Raw genomic sequence first — 19809 nt, forward strand, 5'->3', positions numbered from 1 at the left:
CATTGAACACGTATGGTAGTTCAGGTCAGTCGAGCCATAAAGTAAATGGAAACAATTAGAATTAATGGTAGTATCACAATCTTGAACATCAGCAATCATGTGACAGGTTACCAAACTCCTATTTCCTGGGCCATTGCACTAGGAAGGTCATTATGTTGAGTTCACCATGGTCTATTTCTTTGTATTAGAGTTCATTGATTATTTTCGCTTTGCATGATTCTGAATCACTTCACTAATGGTATAACTTTTGTCTCATGTCTTGAGTCCCATAGACAACAAATGCTTAACACCTGGATCACTGCATTCCGCTACATTATACTTATTTCTCTCAAAGTGCACCTGAAAAATTCAATGAATGGCCTGACAGCTAATAGACGAAAAGTTTAAATTTTTTGATGCATATTCATATGGCTGCAAAGCAGTTCCACATACCATTGAACACCTGCATAAAATTTTTGTGCCAGTATATACAGTCATGCATACTGAGTGCAATGACCTTTGTACTAGTTACAGTGCAACAAATAATATTATGATTCGAAGCAGATGTTTGTAGCATAGTCTACTTTAATTGTAATAAATGAGAGTATAAGGAATGAATTGACATCTGTAACCAGTTACAAATGATTTTATTAAAACTGTGTGACGAATTTCACGGTTTCAAACTCCGTCTAGCATTAGTACTGTTCCACATTTACATCTGTGTTGGTGACCACAGGAGCAACATTACTGTCAATTAGGACAAGCCACTATGTTATTTATTGGTTAATACAGCCAAAAATAACTAACGTGCCACTTATGACGTCCACTCTTCTTCAAAACTTCGGAAAATATTTATACAAATTGCGAAAAATGGCGACATAGACGGTATACGTGTAGGAAACAGAAGATATTACAAAAAATATTGCTATTGAACGGTTGAAAATATTTTGGACCGACAACAAAATTGCCGAGCAGGATCAGCCGAGCGGTCTAAGGCGTGCAGTCATGGACTGTGCGGCTGATCCCGGCGGAGGTTCGAGTCCTCCCTCGGGCATGGGTGTGTGTGTTTGTCCCTAGGATAATTTAGGTTAAGTAGTGTGTAAGCTTAGGGACTGATGACCTCAGCAGTTATGTCCCATAAGATTTCACACACATTTGAACATTTGACAACAAAATTATAACGATTCACCATGTTCAGTCCAGCCATCAATAAACGCAAGGAAAAATAATCTGAAGCAGTTGTGACAGATAATGGTATAAATTAACAACAGTTGTTGAGATTAAAATAAAAGTAACTGCGATTATCACGAGATAATTATGAAAAATCCGCCTCGATTGCACAAACTACCTGGTGTTGACCTAGGTTTCAGCGTGGATAACCGCGCCTTCTTCAGAACAAATATAAAACAGCTTGCCTAAATAGGCATAGTCAAAGGCTAAAATCAACACCTACAGCGGCATATGGGGTGGAGATAGACTCACGATCTGTATTTTATAATTAGGGAAGCAGAATGAATTAGAAGTTTATATGTAAATAATTTATGAAGTCGCAACTAAATCCCCTAATTTATTGCACAAATCTAGTATTCAGAGTGGTATATGATAAGCTTATTAAGACATTTGTCAACTATTAAAACGCTAAATAGGTGTGGTTATTCGCCTTACGTTAGTAAGTGCATCACAAGGGCCAAGTTGCGGCGAGGTATCCGGATGACTTTGGGGTGACCTGTTGTCCCAGACGACAAGAGTGCGACTGCGGGGGCCGTGTTGTCTCGCTGTAGCCCCTCGGCGCTGCTCATCAGCAGGTGTTGAGCATCAGGGACCTCCTCGGCAGTCCCCAGCACCAGGAGTGGGCAGCCAGTCGGCCTGGCATCGGAAACGGACTTGGTAGCCTGTGGCTCACACAACACGGCTGCTGGCTTCAGCTCCTGTAGCACTCGGTGCAGGCTCTCTGGAACGAAAAGATAACCACAATGCTTTTTGCTGCAGAAACCTGTATATGCGTTTCAATCGGTCTGCATGGCCAACAAAGCTGAGGCAAAAAGTACCCTTATTTTAGCAACGAACTCAACATCTTAAAGGACAAAACAGAGATACTTAAATAAGAAAGAAATATTACCAAGAAATAGACACATATTCATCTTAGGATAAGGACAAAATACAATAGTGAATTAGTGCTTCTGAAGATATACGAGCTGCAGAAGAAACTGAAAAAACGGCGAACTAAGCGAGAATAATGCACAGTGCTCTTCTCCTGTGCCCTCTGACTGTGTCACGCAATATCACTTCAATATATAGCTAATACATCTAGCAATACAAGATAATTGGAAATTAATTATTGAACATCTTCTGCTGAACAGAATATCAGTTATTACTTTACATTCGACATAATTCATGATTTCCTGCTGTACCATAAAGTTGTGGTAGGTGGGGATAAAAGCAATTTATCCATTAACTGAAACTTTTATTTGATTTATTTATCATATAGCACTAAATAAGAGCGTATTTGCTGTTACATGTTTGAGCCTCCAGGTGAGCTCCACGTTCAAGGACTGGTGCCAAACGAATGGCAAGGGAATCGCGTTGATAATATCTCTAAAAGGACCTTTCGTGGGGAAACATGTGCTTTTGACTGGGTAGTAACAGTGACGAGGGAGAGAGAGGGAGAGATGGAGAGAGAGGGAGGGAGCGAGGGAGAAACAGGCAGATAGACAGACAGTCAGAGAGAAACAGAGAGAGAGACAGGGGGAAAAAGAGAGAGAGAAAGGGAGAAAAAGAGAGACTCGTAGAATGATGTAGAAGCAAGAAATTCTAAGTTCGAGAAAAACAGGTTTCACAAAAGTATATGGTTTTCATAATCTTTACAGGCCGCAGGGAAAAGAGATAAAATGCTAAAATTTGGAGAAATATGTATTTTGACACAAAACTATGCTTTAGAATGTTTGGTGAAATTTTCTTTAATACTTTTCGAGATTTTTAAATAAATGTAAATTTTAACCAAAGACAAATTAGATTTAATGGATTATCCTATAGTTAACTACATCCTACAACGGAGAAAAAATTGCTCTTTATTATTTGATATAATAATTAATGTCAATGTAGCAAATTATATTGTTGTTAATGGAATTTTCGAACATACAGCATTAATATAAGAGACATTTCAGAGGCTAGAGCCTATTCCAGCTTCCATGGGAAAAATCACAACAGTCATAATTAATAAGATAAAATATCAGAATTAAGTCAGTTTAAGAACTCACAAGAAAGTGGGCATCATTTCTATCGCATTTAACAGGAAAGAGGAAACTGGAAATGAATGTAATGGGAATGTAAGGTGAACTGCTGTGATAGTGGCCGAAAAGAATTGTTTCAGTGCATACATATAAGCTAGATTAATTTATTGACTATTTGGGATGTGTCGAAGGAGTGAAAACCAAATACACATTAACATGCCCTCTGACCAGAATGTTAACAACTGGTCAGATCTATGTAAATGTTTTGAAATTGGAAGTTCGCAAAATGAACGGTAATTATCGCGGTAGAGGCGGCAGACGATGAGGTCTACCATCACTTTGATTTAAGAAATTTAATGAAGAGAGGCATAGTAATTCTGTACATTTTAGACAAACTGGAGAGCACAACGCGATTCATAATAATGGAAAATAGTACACTGAGAGAGACAAACTACGAGGACATACATATAGTATTAGGAACGGAAAGTTGGTTAAAACCGGAAGTGAACAGTAACGAAATCCTAGACACAGAATGAAATATATACCGCAAGGATAGGATAAACGCCAATGGTGGAGGAGTATTTATAGCAGTAAAGAATTCAATAATATCCAGTGAAGTTATTAGCGAATGCGAATGTGAAATAATCTGGGTTAAGTTAAGTATCAAAGGTGGGTCAGATATGATAGTCGGATGCTTCTATAGACCACCTGCATCAGCAACCGTAGTAGTTGAGCGCCTCAGAGAGAACCTGCAGAACGTCGTGAAGAAGTTTCGTGATCATACTATTGTAATAGGGGGAGACTTCAATCTACCAGGTATAGAATGGGATAGTCACACAATCAGAACTGGAGCCAGGGACAGAGACTCTTGTGACATTATCCTGACTGCCTTGTCCGAGAATTACTTCGAGCAGATAGTTAGAGAACCAACTCGTGAAGCTAACGTTTTAGACCTCATAGCAACAAATAGACCGGAACTTTTCGACTCCGTGAATGTAGAAGAGGGTATCAGTGATCATAAGTCAGTGGTTGCATCAATGACTACAAGTGTAATAAGAAATGCCAAGAAAGGAAGGAAAATATATTTGCTTAACAAGAGTGATAGGGCACAAATCGCAGAATATCTGAGTGACCACCATCAAACGTTCATTTCTGAGGAAGAGGATGTGGAACAAAAATGGAAAAAATTCAGAAACATCGTCCAGTACGCCTTAGATAAGTTCGTACCGACTAAGGTCCAAAGCGAGGGGAAAGATCCACCGTGGTATAACAATCATGTACGAAAGGTACTACGGAAACAAAGAAAGCTTCATCATAGGTTTAAGAGTAGTCGAATCATAGCTGATAAGGAAAAGCTGAACGAAGCGAAAAAGAGCGTAAAGAGAGCAATGAGAGAAGCATTCAACGAATTCGAACATAAAACATTGGCAAACAATCTAAACAAGAACCCTAAAAAGTTTTGGTCATATGTAAAATCGGTAAGCGGATCTAAATCCCCTATTCAGTCACTCGTTGACCACGATGGAACCGAAACAGAGGACGACCGAAGAAAGGCAGAAATACTGAATTCAGTGTTCCGAAACTGTTTCACTGCGGAAAATCGTAACACGGTCCCTGACTTCAGCCGTCGCACGGACGCCAAAATGGAAAATATTGAAATAAACGATATCGGAATTGAAAAACAACTGCTATCACTTAGTAGCGGAAAAGCATCCGGACCAGACGAGATACCCTTAAGATTCTACAGTGATTATGCTAAAGAACCTGCCCCCTTTCTATCAGCAATTTATCGTAGATCGCTGGAAGAACGTAAAGTACCTAGCGACTGGAAGAAAGCGCAGGTCGTTCCCATTTTCAAGAAGGGTCATAAATCAGATGCGAATAATTATAGGCCTATTTCGCTTACGTCAATCTGTTGTAGAATAATGGAACATGTTTTGTGTTCTCGTATTATGACGTTCTTAGATAATACAAATCTCCTTCATCATAACCAACATGAATTCCGCAAACAGAGATCATGTGAAACTCAGCTCGCCCTATTTGCCCAAGAAATTCACAGTGCCGTAGACACTGGCGAGCAGATTGATGCCGTATTCCTGGACTTCAGGAAGGCATTTGATACGGTTCCGCACTTACGTTTAGTGAAAAAAATACGAGCTTACGGAATATCGGACCAGGTTTGTGATTGGATTCAGGATTTCCTAGAAGAAAGAACACAACATGTCATTCTTAACGGTTCAAAATCTGCAGATGTAGAGGTAATTTCGGGTGTACCGCAGGGAAGCGTGATAGGACCTTTATTGTTTACAATATACATAAATGACTTAGTTGACAACATCGGTAGCTCCATGAGGCTATTTGCAGATGACACGGTTGTCTACAAGAAAGTAGCAACATCAGAAGACTCGTACGTACTCCAGGAGGACCTGCAGAGGATTAATGCATGGTGCGACAGCTGGCAGCTTTCCCTAAACGTAGATAAATGTAATATAATGCGCATACATAGGGGCAGAAATCCATTCCAGTACGATTATGCCATAGGTGGTAAATCATTGGAAGCGGTAACGACCGTAAAATACTTAGGAGTTACTATCCGGAGCGATCTGAAGTGGAATGATCACATAAAACAAATAGTGGGAAAAGCAGGCGCCAGGTTGAGATTCATAGGAAGAATTCTAAGAAAATGTGACTCATCGACGAAAGAAGTAGCTTACAAAACGCTTGTTCGTCCGATTCTTGAGTATTGCTCATCAGTATGGGACCCTTACCAGGTTGGATTAATAGAAGAGATAGACATGATCCAGCGAAAAGCAGCGCGATTCGTCATGGGGACATTTAGTCAGCGCGAGAGCGTTACGGAGATGCTGAACAAGCTCCAGTGGCGGACACTTCAAGAAAGGCGTTACGCAATACGGAGAGGTTTATTATCGAAATTACGAGAGAGAACATTCCGGGAAGAGATGGGCAACATATTACTACCGCCCACATATATCTCGCGTAATGATCACAACGAAAAGATCCGAGAAATTAGAGCAAATACGGAGACTTACAAGCAGTCGTTCTTTCCACGCACAATTCGTGAATTGAACAGGGAAGGGGGGATCAGATAGTGGTACAATAAGTACCCTCCGCCACACACCGTAAGGTGGCTCGCGGAGTATAGATGTAGAAAATAGCCTATCCCTGAAGTTTTACATAAAAACTCTTAAAGCTTCCAAAATAAAACAAACGTTTTTAACACTTTACATCTTTGTTCTTCGTATGCAAATATTTATTTCTCAACATAGTCACTCTGGCGACGAACACATTTATCCCAACGAGAGACCAGTTTGTTGATACTGTCACTATAGATTGTTGGACTTTGTTGACGGAGTCACGACCTCACCTCTGCTTGCACCATCCCATCACTATCAAACTGAAGTCCTCGAAGGTGTTCTTTAAACTTTGGAAACAGTCGAGACTGTATGGAGCATAATCTATGACAGTGAAGCCAAGGCACTGCATTGTTGGAGATGTCGCAACGCTTGTGTGATCTGACATTGTCGTGCGGAAGGAGAGGATGCTCTGTATGTGGACGAACTCTTATAATTCGAAACTCGATTACAGCGTGCTGTAAACACTGAAATTCGGAGGCCTTTAGCGACAGAGGACTGCAAATATGTAGACATGAAGAATAAAGATGCAGAATGTTAATAACGATTGCCTTATTTAAAAAGCTTCAAGAGTGTGTCAACTTTTCAGCACTACCTCATAATTCCCATCTGTGAGGAAACCGCTACTGACCAGACGGTGATAGGAGCACAGCCAATAATGATTCAACAGAACTAACTAACCACAACATTAAAAGAGAAAAGTATGGTTACAGGTCATTAATGTCGACTCGTATCAAGAATTTACTTGACCAACTCACTTTTTGTTAACTCTATATAAAGCACTGTAGAAAAATGAGATCAGTTCAATAATAACAACATACAATAGTAATATATAGTAAACAATAGTAAATATAGTAATATAATACTAATATAGTAATACTATATATATATATATATATATATTATGTAATATAATAACAATATATAAAATAATAGTAACAATAACAATGCATGCGAGCAAGTCTGCGGTCGCTGAACATTGTTTGTCGGAAAATCACGCCATGGAGCATGAACGCACGAGGTTTCTGGTACAGACGTCGAGATACTGGGACAGTGTTGTTAGAAAGGCCATCGAAATTCGCACCAATGACGACCTCATAAACCGTGACTGTGGCTATAATCTAAGCAAGGCTTGGGAACCAACGATTGGGTTAATCAAGAGTAAATCGAGCAAACGTATAGTTGTGACGACCACGGCGGACAGAGCCATCACTCCGACGTCATCTCAGACGCCGTCGCAATCTGTTCCACCGCGCGACCGTGGCGCGGGGCGCGGACAGCGAAGGGAGCGCGCCGCGGGCGGAGGGTATTTAAATCGGTCGCCGCCGCGACCGAACCCAGTTCCCTCTGAGCAGCCGTAGCGTACGGATCTCCGCGCCGGCACGTTCACAGGAGCTCAGTCCGTCAGTTCGCCTGACCAATTATAATGCTAATAATGTGGTACCCGTTCCAGAAAGCTTGTTTGAAATAGGTCATGATGAGAACGAAGTAGATGCCTGTACATTTAATAACAATCACTAACTGCTAGCTAAAGTATTCTTGAAGAAGCAGATTCAGTATGGAAAGACTCTGATGAAGAAAAGTTAGTAGATAATAAGGCCACTGAGTGTTAAGAGATCAAGGAACCAGTAACCAGCAAGGATCTGTCGGAAGAAGTACAGGCAGATGATTATTTTGATGGGATGTGGCAAAGCAACGCCATTGCTCTAAGGTAACTGGAAGTGTTGAAAATTTTTAGCTGATACTAAGCGAAATAATTATTACCCGTGGTCTAGGGGTAGCGCCTTTGATTAGTAATCAAAACGTCCTTGGTCCCGTGTTAAAATCCCACCCCTCCTTAAATTTTGATTAATAATCAGCATTGGCGGCCGAAAACTTCCGACATAAGAAGTCACTGTCATTCTACCAACAGCCTTGTCAATGAGGGTGGAAGAGCGGACAGAGGTTCTCTTGTCCTATGGGTGGGAAACACTCCCTAAAGGCGGAAGAATCGGCAATGAACAACGGCATGAAGATGCAAAGGCAATGGAAACCACTGCATTAAAGACACGTAACGTGTATCCACATAAAATGTGCCCTGCAATTGAAAGAGTGTCATGATCTCTCCAGTGGCAAAAGATTCCAGAATAGTCCCCCATTCGGATCTCATGGAGGGGACTGCCATGGGGAGGTGATCATAAGGAAAACATTCAATAATCAACGAGTCGGGGCATGGGATGTCAGACGCTTGAACATGGTAGGGAAACTAGGAAATCTGAAAAGGGAAATGCAAAGGCTCAATCTAGATACAGCACCGGTCAGTGAAGTGAAATGGAAAGAGGACAAGGATTTCTGGTCAGATAAGTATAGGGTAACATTAAATTGCAGCAGAAAATGGTATCACGGGAGTAGGATTCGTTATGAATAGGAAGGTAGGGCAAGGGGTGGGTTACTGTGAACAGTTCACTGATAGGGTTGTTCTGGTTGTTCTTATCAAAATCGACAGCAAACCAATACCGACAACGATAGTTCAGGTATCTATGCCGACGTTGCAAGCTCAAGACGAAGAGATAGAGAAGGTATATAAGGATATTGAAATGATAATACACTACGTAAAGGGAGACGAAAATCTTTCATGGGGGACTGGAATACAATTGTAGGGGGAGTAGAAGAAAAGGTTACAGGACAAGGAATGAGACAGGAGAAAGACTACCTGAGTTCTGTAATAAATTTCAGCTAGTAATGGCGAACACTCTGTTCAAAAATCACAAGAGGAGAAGGTATACTCGGAGAAGACAAGGTGATACGGGAAGATGTCAGTTAGATTACGTCATGGTCAGACAGAGATTCCGAAATCAGATTCTGGATTGTAAGGCGTACCCAGGAGCAGATATAGACCGAGATCACAATGTAGCAGTGATGAAGAGCAGACTGAAGTTTAAGACATTAGTCAGGAAGAATCAATATCCAAAGAAGTGGAATACGGCAGTACTAGGGAATGACGAGATACGCGTGACGCTCTCTTAAGATAAAGCAATAAGGAATAGCTCATTACGTAGAAAAAAACTGAAGAAGAACGGTCATTTCTAAAAGAGACCTCACAGAAGTTGGAAAGAAAAACATAGTTACAAAGAAGATAACGGCGAAGAAAGCATGGGTAACAGAAGATATACTTCAGTCGATCAGTGAAAGAAGGAAATACAAAAATGTTCCGGGAAACTCGGGAATACAGAAATACGAGTCGCTGAGAAATGAAATAAATAGGAAGTGCAGGGAAGCTAAGACGAAATGGCTGCATGAAAAGTGTGAAGAAATCGAAAATGAAATGATTGTCGGAAAGACAGACTCAGCATACAGGCAAGTCAAAACAACCTTGGCGTGTAGGATGTATGAATCTGGCGGCATATCATCTGACTTCGGAAAAATATCATCCACACAATTCCGAAGACTGCAAGAGCTGACATGTGCGAGAATTATCGCACAATCAGCTTAACAGCTCATGCATCCAAGTTGCTGACAAGAATAATATACAGCAGAACTGAAAAGAAAAGTGGGGATGTGCTAGATGACGATCAGTTTGGCTTTAGAAAAGGTAAAGACATCAGAGAGGCAATTCTAGCGTTGCGGTTGGTAACGGTAGCAAGACGAAAGAAAAATCAAGACACGTTCATAGGATTTGTTGAATTGTACAAGATCCAAGTGGGAATTATAAAAGTGGACGACCAAGAACAAAGTGCTCGGATTAAAAAGAGTGTAAGACAGGGATGCAGCCTTTCGCCCCTACTGTTTAATCTGAACATCGAAGAAGCAATGATGAATATAAAAGAAAGGTTCAGGAGTGGAATTAAAATTCAAGGTGAAAGGATGTCAGTGACACGATTTGCTGATGACATTGCTATCCTGACTGAACGTGAAGAAGAATTACATATTCTGCTAAACGGTATAAACAATCTAATGAGTACAGAACATGGATTGGGATCAAATCGCAGGAAGACGAAAGTAATGAGAAGTAGCAGAAATGACAACAGCGAGTAACTTATGTTCAGGATTGATGTTCACGAAGTAGATGAAGTTATGGAATAATGAAACATGAATTGTGGGAAAACCAGAACAGAAGAGAATCGAAGCATTTGAGATGTGCTGCTGTAACATTACGAGTCAAGACAGCTGTAACGGAACTTGAATAGCGTAAAGTTATCGTTAAAAACGCACGCCGCGCGATTTGTTACGATTTGGTCGGTCATAATAGTAGTAACATGCTTTTGAATACAATTAAAATATAACGGCGATACCTGTTTAGTGTTATTGGAAATAATATCTAATAAATTAATGATTAAGGTAGCCGATCCTATAAGAAGAGGTAAAATTGGGCATATTAAGGTGTTTTGCTTTATATCGACTAAGCCGATGATACGGCGTCTTTTTTTTCCGTTTACTCTTAGAAGAAAAAAAAAAAAAGAAAACAAGTAACGAAGTGCTAATTGTGCGTTGTGAAAAATATAGGGGCGAATTTTAAATAGCTACAGTGTATAATCAGACTAACAAATGGACATTCAGTTACGCGAAATAGCGGACAGTGAAGTGTGGTCATTAAATTGAGTACACCTACAGGGCGGTCAATTCCAGGATAAGTCTATTCGCGTCTCACGAGGTACGCGGTATTGAGACCGGTTTTTTTTATTATATCACGGAGAGCGGGCTTCAATTTATAAAAAGAAGAAAAGCTGTATCATTATCATTGACTGTTGGTGTTATGCAACCAAAACTGTTCATCAAAGGGTTTTGGTGAATGAGTGGTGAATGCGAAATGAAACTGTGAACGAAGTTATGTTAAATAAAGCAGAAGAGACAAGACAGTTTGGTCGTATCTGTTATTATTCCATAAACCGTAACATGTACTCTCGTTGTACGAAGCCTTTATAGACGATCGTTATGACAATTTGCTTTGAAGGGATCTCGTTACGAGTTAAGTTTTGGGGACCTGGTCAACAGGGGATAGTTCGTAGATCTTAACTACTGCAGCTACTCTGGAATCAGGTGCTACCGTGACCGTTGTGTGTTGTCTATGGCTTAAGGTCATCATATCTCATGCTCTAAGATCGACGCGCCTTTCCTCTTGGTATAACGGTGTCTCACGGTAACCACGATATCGCCGACGGCGAAGGAAGATACGGTAGAAGAGGCGCCACAACGTGCGGCTCGATCGAGGAGGATTGCTGCATCGAGTCGAGTGTCATCCGGATTCACGAACCCTAGAGTTGGAAAATATTGTAGCAGCCAGTGAGTCTGTCCAATGAAAGAGGTATTCTTCAATAATCGCTAAAAGTGAGCGATACTACCAGGTATGATTAAAATAACTGTATAATTATTAAAAAAAAGGAAGTTGAGACTCTGATTTCGGAAGATATATATATATATATAAATACATAGTGAAAATAAGTGTATGTCTTGGTAGTGAATAATCATGTCAAAACGAACGAAAAGAATACATGATAATATGCAGTTGAGTAGAGTAATGAGTAGAGAGAGAGAGAGGAAAGTGAAGAGGAAAGGTATGATGCATCCCATGAGCTCAATGTGGGACAGGAGACATGTACAGATAATAATACAGTTATTGATTTAGAGCCGTTAGGAGATTCAAATACAATGATAAGTAAGGTAAGCAGCGTGGGAGAACATAAAGATCTTGAGGTTTCGCAAGTAGATCAGCAAGTTTATCCTCAAAATGGAAATATTAATCAAAAAATGTTTGATATGCTGGTATCAATAAATACTCAAATGGGTGTAATGAATGGAAGACTTGGTTCACTAGAAAAAGATAATAAGCAATTAAAAGAGGACAATCAAAAGTTAAATGAAAAATTTGAGGCCAAATTTGGTTCATTAGAAGTTAAAATGGATTCTTTGGAAAGCAAACTGAACACCTTTGATTATAAACTGGAAAATACTAAGAAAGAATTAAAGGCGGACTGGGAGACTCAATTAAATGCGAAATTTGGAGAACTAGATGTAGAGTTTTCTAACATCTTAGAAAGGCAATATAATAATTTAATGGGAAAACTTCATAACGTAGAAAAGAAATATGAGGTAGTTTCGAAGAGTTATGATGGCCTGTCCAATAGGATGGTTAAGTGTGAAAGCAGCTGTTTCAATGCTAGCGCACAGATAGAAGAGCTTTCGAAACAAATAGTCGAGTTTGAGTCTGATGCTCGTAAGGGGATTGACAAGTATTTAGTAGATCAAACTAAAAGACTTGACGAAGATCTATCTGAATGGATAGAAATAAAAGGAAATGAAATTGTAGACAAGGTTAAGACTACTATTGGATCCCAGCCAAATGAAAATATCAATGAGCACCTAAGTAGAAATGATGAATTAATTAAGCTCTTCACTAGCGAATTTCAGAAAATAAAAGACAAAATAGTTGATGAGTTACCTAAATGGCAAAAGGAAACCAATCATAAATTGGCGGAGTTAGAACGAAAGTCATCACAAAATTTGTTGACAGAGGACGAACGTTCGGAGAATAGGTCGAAAAACAACCGAACATGTGATAATACGAAGTACAATTGTGGTGAAAATTTGCATTGGGAAGTTGATGATTCGGTTGGTAAAGATGATGATTCTTTTGGTCAGCGAGGATATTTGTCTTCTTTAAAGGTGGAGAACAGCAATTTTAAAAGTAGACAATTGCCAACATTCTCCACTGAAAAGAACAACCTGCATCCGAAAATCTTTATCAATAATTTCAAAAGAATATTTCCGCGTAGCTGGTCAGAACACGACCGACTTCAATTTATAGTATCCAAAATTACCGGAGAAGCCGCATTATGGGCTGCCGAAGTAAGTGAAAGTTGCCATACTTGCGCTGAGTTTGAACAACTTTTTTTGGCTAAATACTGGTCGTCGAGTAAACAAGAGAAATTAAGAAAAGAGGTTTAACAACCTGAGTATTTTAACAGTAAAAGGAGTACTTTAAGACAATATTTTGAAAAGTACATAAATAAGACACGTTATTGGAGTGATCCAATTTCTCACAAGGAAGTGATCAGAATTTTGAAGGGAAGGTTGCCCATAAATATACGTGAAAAGTTAATAAATGTTCCTGACCACGACGTAGAACAATTCTTGTCGGTGATTGACTCTATAGATATGATTATGGAAGACGCAAGACAAATGAGTAGTAATCAAATGTCGACTCACACTCATAGTAATACGAATAATTATAATAATAATTTAACGTATGATAATAATAATACCGAAAACCAGGTCAAACCCGCATCACAGGAGTGTGGACAATCTTCATCCTATGGTTGCAATAAAATCAATGATTATAATAAATATAGAAGAGATACTTACTGTACTAGAGGTAAACCTCGATGTGGTGACGCGAATGTGCATAGTAGTGATATTAATAAGAGTAACGGGTACCCAAGTGATGAACCCAATTGCATTCGACCTTGGGAAGATAATTCGAAGCATAATGTTCATCGGCAGGATGAAACAAATGCCTCGAGTCCTCATCCAGCACAAGGAGTTATACCAATGGGCGAAGGAGCCTCCAATGTGCGACGGGGTGAATCCAATGTGCGACGGGGTGAATACCACAACTCGGATCATACTGTACGGATTGTGGAAGTTCATGAACCCCCACCGATGACTCAACGAGATAGATTAAACTAATACCAGTCACCAAATGCCTTCCTAGGATGACTGGAAAGGAGAAGGAAGGCAGGCATCAATTTGAATTGAGAGTATTAAGGTACAATAATGATCAGGATATAAGGAATGAGTTAATTGAAGAAAAACCTGAAGTTTCTAATAAATGCGGACAAATTTTACGGGCAATAATTCCAACAAGTATAAATAATGTTGATGTTGAAATATTAATTGATACTGGAGCAACTATTAGTGTCATGACGTTGGACTGTTTAAAACAGATAAGCCGAGGGGTAAAAATGCCCACTTTTCCTATCACAGGATGTACCGTGTCTGGCGCGTTCAGCGCAAAAATGCAAAAAGTTGTGAAACAGGTACGTGTTGACGTTACAATACAGGGGGCTCAAATAGAAATTACATTCCTGGTTGTTCCTAAAATGACAGTACCATGTATCTGGGGTTTGGATTTTTTTATGTGAGACCGGTGCAATCATTAATTTAGAGAAAGGTGAATGTATATTTAATTCCAATCGTAATGTTTTGACAGCCACCCTGAGAAAGGGCCGAGTAATTCCAAATCAATTGTGTATGAATCTAATGGTAAAATATGTCAGTATTGATGATGAAAATGTGTATGATATATGCCTTATTGAATGTTCTGAAGAAATGATGGATAAAATGTCATTGCAGGAAAAGGTGTTAGAATCAGAATATTTATCTGTTATCCAAAGGGATGAACTGTACTACTTGTTGGAAGCATATCAGTCAATTTTTAGTAAACGTCCGGGTATAATAAAAGACTTTGAATACCATATAAAGACGTATGCACATAAACCCTTTTGTCGTACTTCCTATTCTATCCCATGGACAAAGAAAGAAGTAGTCAGAAAGGAAATCAATAAAATGTTAGAGTGGGGTATTATTGAGCCCTCAGATTCTGAATATTGTAACCCTCTTGTGGCGGTAATTAAACCCAATGGTGACATCAGATTGGTGTTGGATGCCAGACAGATCAATAAGATCATTATACCTGTACAAACGCGACCGGAGAACCTAGAAGAGTTAGTATAAAAGTTTTATGGTGCCCGCTTCTTAACTTCTTTGGATATGCGTAGTTCATATTGGCAAACTAGAATATCGAAAGAATCTAGAAAATATACTGCATTCGTTTTTCTGGGCCGAAGTTACCAGTTTACTGTCATGCCATTTGGATTGAAAATAAGCGGTGGTGTTTTCATATCGGCATTAGATACCGTACTGGGCAGAGACCTTTTGAATGAAGTTACTTTATATGTGGATGATTTGCTAATTGCTTCTGAAACTTGGGAGGAACATTTGGACTTATTAAGAAGAGTTTTTGCGAAATTTTTGGAATACGGAGTTACTGTAAATTTGAGCAAATCCAAGTTTGCTCATAACCAATTGAAATTTCTTGGACATATAATCACTCCTGAAGGGATAAAACCAAATCCTAAAAAGATGGATGCGATTAACAGATGTGCTTATCCAAAGAATAGAACGGAATTAAAGTCATTTATCGGCTTAGTTTCATTTTTTCGACGATTTTTACCCAATCAGTTAGGAAGCCAAGACTGTTTGTTACGGCTGTTAAGAAAAAATGTCATGTGGGAGTGGAATTCCGAATGCACGCAAGCTTTTGATAACATTCGCAATGCTTTGACTAATGCTCCACTGTTACATCATCCAAGACTTTATCAAGATTTTTATATTGCTGCGGATGCTTCTGAAACAGGATTGGGTGCCACTCTTTTCCAGATGGATAATCCAGAAGATGTCAGTACCATCAAAATAATTGGGTTTGCCAGCAGAACACTCTCTAGCTGTGAACGTGCATATTGTACTACTGAATTGGAAGTACTGGCCGTGGTCTGGTCACTTAGAAAGTTTCGCTATTTTGTATATGGAAAGAAGATCATTGTATTCTGCGACCACAAAGCTTTATCTTTTATTTTAACAGGAAGGATGTTCCATTCACGTTTAACCCGGTGGGCCTTGCTACTGCAAAAATATGATATTACGCTCAAATACATCAGAGGGAAAGACAACATCATAGCCGATGATCTTTGAAGACTACCGAAAAGAAAGAATGACGACGAGTGTGAAGAACGGACTATTGACTTTAAAGTCATGAATTTATCAGGGCAATATTGTGAGAGGCAGATTTCACAGCTATCTCGAAGTCTTCCACAACTGCAAGAAGATGATAAGTTGTGGAAAGCCATTAGGCATGCTGTTGAAAGCAAAACGCTAAGTCACTCTCAAGAACAGTATCAATTAAAATCCGGAATATTGTATCGGAGGAAGGATGAAGAAGATGTTTGGAAAGTTTGTGTTCCAAATAAATATTTAGAATCATTAGTATGGTACACTCACTTGAATTGGGGTCATTTTGGTGCCGCTAAATGTACAGCCAAAATAGCACAATACTGCTATCATCCAAATTTGGGACGTATAGCTACAAATATTATTAAGAAGTGCAAAATATGTCAGAAGGCGAAACCCATAAACTATTGTCGGAAGATAGAATTACATCCTATCATCCCACAACAACCTTTAATGTTGGTGTCATGTGATGTCTGTGGGCCATGTCCCGTGACACGTAGACTGTTCAAATATGTATTGGCTTTCTATGATCTATTTTCAAAATATGTGAAATTATATCCTTTGAAAAATCTCCACGTTCGACCCATGTTACGCAAATTTATCAACAACTATATAACTGAGCTTGGCAAACCTATAATGATCTTGACAGACAACGCTGCTTATTATACAAGCAAAGTATGGAGAGACACTATGAAAGAACAAGGAATCCAGCACATTTACATCTCAAGATTTTACCCTTGTGGAAATCCGGTTGAAAGAATCTTCCGAGAGTTGAACCGATTTTTACGGACGTACATACCCAAACAACATTATAAATGGATCGATTGGATTTATGAATTTGAGAAAGTGTATAATGACTTACCACACTTATCGACAGGTTATTCACCTAACCAAATAGTATTTGGTGAAAGTATTGTGCCAGAATGGATGAAGAAATTACCTGCAATAGAACAAAAGATTACCAAGAAAGAAGATATGGTGAAGAAGGTCTACGAAAACCTGAAGCATCAAGCACAATTGAGAAAAACCCGTTTTGATAAAAATGTGAAGAAAGTAGTCACATATGATGTAGGGGAAGAAATTTTATTGAGAAATCACCCAAAAGCATCAACCAGGAAAAGACTGAATAAGAAATGGCAATATTTATATACAGGTCCATATAAAATAATGAAAATACCTCATGATGGGAGCTACCTCCTGGCAGATTGTGATACTGATGTAATGAAAGGCTTGTTCCCTCACATAGACCTGAAGAAGTATTATCAATAATGAGCAAAATACAGATTCAAGAAACACTGAATGATACCAAGACTACACTCAGTGGACTAAATAAAAGCACCAATGGATAAATACGTACTTATACTAACTTACAAAGAAAATTAAAGAATGTACCGACGATTTCCATGAGATACCTTCTTGGTATCAGCAACAATGACGACGCTGAAATACGATTTATCCTCTCAACGAACAGCGAGGATGGATGATTTTTAAAGTGGAATTAAAAGGAAAAGAAAAGGACCAAATCCTCTCTGGTTAAACAAGTGGCCTGATAAGGGTTTTGGCCTAGGATGCCAATCGTCGAACCCGGCTGTGATCCCTGCCTTGCACAGTCGGTTGAAGAACTGAGGGCTTCATCCAAGAAAAAAAATGTGGTGTGAATATGAAGTGATTAGTGCGAAGTGCTTCTAAGACAACCTATAAACAAATGTGGAATTTAGTTAAGGGCATTTTGTCTAGGCCCATTAACTCAACTTAAATATTGTAGAATGTATGTACTGACTTGTTGAGTGAATCTGAGAGTGAGTGTATTCGCCGAAACAAATACCCTCTCCTGTCACAGTACACAAAAAAAAAGGTCTGTTCTGTCTGGAACCCTCTTCAAGACATCACAGTCTGGGGGGCCGTGTAATATTACGAGTCAAGACAGCTGTAACGGAACTTGAATAGCGTAAAGTTATCGTTAAAAACGCACGCCGCGCGATTTGTTACGATTTGGTCGGTCATAATAGTAGTAACATGGTTTTGAATACAATTAAAATATAACGGCGATACCTGTTTAGCGTTATTGGAAATAATATCTAATAAATTAATGATTAAGGTAGCCGATCCTATAAGAAGAGGTGAAATTGGGCATATTAAGGTGTTTTGCTTTATATCGACTAAGCCGATGATACGGCGTCTTTTTTTTCCGTTTACTCTTAGAAGAAGAAAAAAAAAAAGAAAACAAGTAACGAAGTGCTAATTGTGCGTTGTGAAAAATATAGGGGCGAATTTTAAATAGCTACAGTGTATAATCAGACTAACAAATGGACATTCAGTTACGCGAAATAGCGGACAGTGAAGTGTGGTCATTAAATTGAGTACACCTACAGGGCGGTCAATTCCAGGATAAGTCTATTCGCGTCTCACGAGGCACGCGGTATTGAGACCGGTTTTTTTTTATTATATCACGGAGAGCGGGCTTCAATTTATAAAAAGGAGAAAAGCTATATCATTATCATTGACTGTTGGTGTTATGCAACCAAAACTGTTCATCAAAGGGTTTCGGTGAATGAGTGGTGAATGCGAAATGAAACTGTGAACGAAGTTATGTTAAATAAAGCAGAAGAGACAAGACAGTTTGGTCGTATCTGTTATTATTCCATAAACCGTAACATGTACTCTCGTTGTACGAAGCCTTTATAGACGATCGTTATGACAATTTGCTTTGAAGGGATCTAGTTACGAGTTAAGTTTTGGGGACCTGGTCAACAGGGGATAGTTCGTAGATCTTAACTACTGCAGCTACTCTGGAATCAGGTGCTACCGTGACCGTTGTGTGTTGTCTATGGCTTAAGGTCATCATATCTCATGCTCTAAGATCGACGCGCCTTTCCTCTTGGTATAACGGTGTCTCACGGTAACCACGATAACGCCGACGGCGAAGGAAGATACGGTAGACTGCTACAGACGAATGTTGACAATTAGGTGGACTAGTAAGGTAAGGAATAGGAGGTTCTATGCAGAATCGGAGAGGAAAGGAATATGTAGAATACACTACAAGGAGAAGGGACAGAATGATAGAACATCTGTTAAGACATCAGCCAATGACTTCCATGGTACTATAGGGAGCTGTAGAGGTCAAAAACTGTTGAGGAAGGCAGGGATTGGGATGCATCCAGCAAATAACTGAGGACGTACGTTGCAAGTGCTACTCGGAGATGAAAAGGTTGGCACAGGAGAGGAATTCGCATCAAACCAGTCAAAAGACTGATGACCCAAAAAACAAAAAACAAAAAAAGCAAACAAATGGTGGAGAAATTTCAAGTCTTGTGCCTTGAAGTGAGTTGACAGGTTATGAAAGGCAGCTGAAGGAATGAAGATTGGAACCTTGTTACTATAAATGTAATTGCTATTAAGACAAGTCATTTTGTCTGGAGACAGATGGAGCAGTATTTAGTAGATGAATATCTGGAAGTAAGTGTACAGGATAAGATAAGCCACCCTATTAGAAAGTGAAGTGTATCAGATGTTTTGCATCTTCTCGACGGTAGTATTGAAGCGAGTGCTTATCCCAAGCAGTTTTTGTTTTCATTCCAAATAAAAAAAGTTAGCAGTAAGGCCAGTGAAGGGATTTTGAATAGTATGTGCTCCAGGAAAACAGTCAGTCTTGTAAAGGCCGAGGCCTTAGTGCAACGCAGTTATTA

At 39.3% G+C, this 19809-nt stretch overlaps 1 protein-coding gene across 1 annotated transcript in view; it reads right to left on the reverse strand.

Moving 5' to 3' along the window:
- The window catches only part of LOC126413119 (uncharacterized), a 114992-nt gene that overhangs the window by 71491 nt on the left and 23692 nt on the right, over positions 1-19809 (reverse strand). Inside the window, exon 3 of the mRNA XM_050083011.1 lies at positions 1645-1930. Within this exon, the coding sequence (XP_049938968.1) occupies positions 1645-1930 (286 nt within the window). The remainder of the gene's footprint in view (positions 1-1644; positions 1931-19809) is intronic.

This window comes from Schistocerca serialis, chromosome 7, assembly GCF_023864345.2.
Source record: "Schistocerca serialis cubense isolate TAMUIC-IGC-003099 chromosome 7, iqSchSeri2.2, whole genome shotgun sequence".
Classification (NCBI taxonomy): Eukaryota; Metazoa; Arthropoda; class Insecta; order Orthoptera; family Acrididae; genus Schistocerca; species Schistocerca serialis.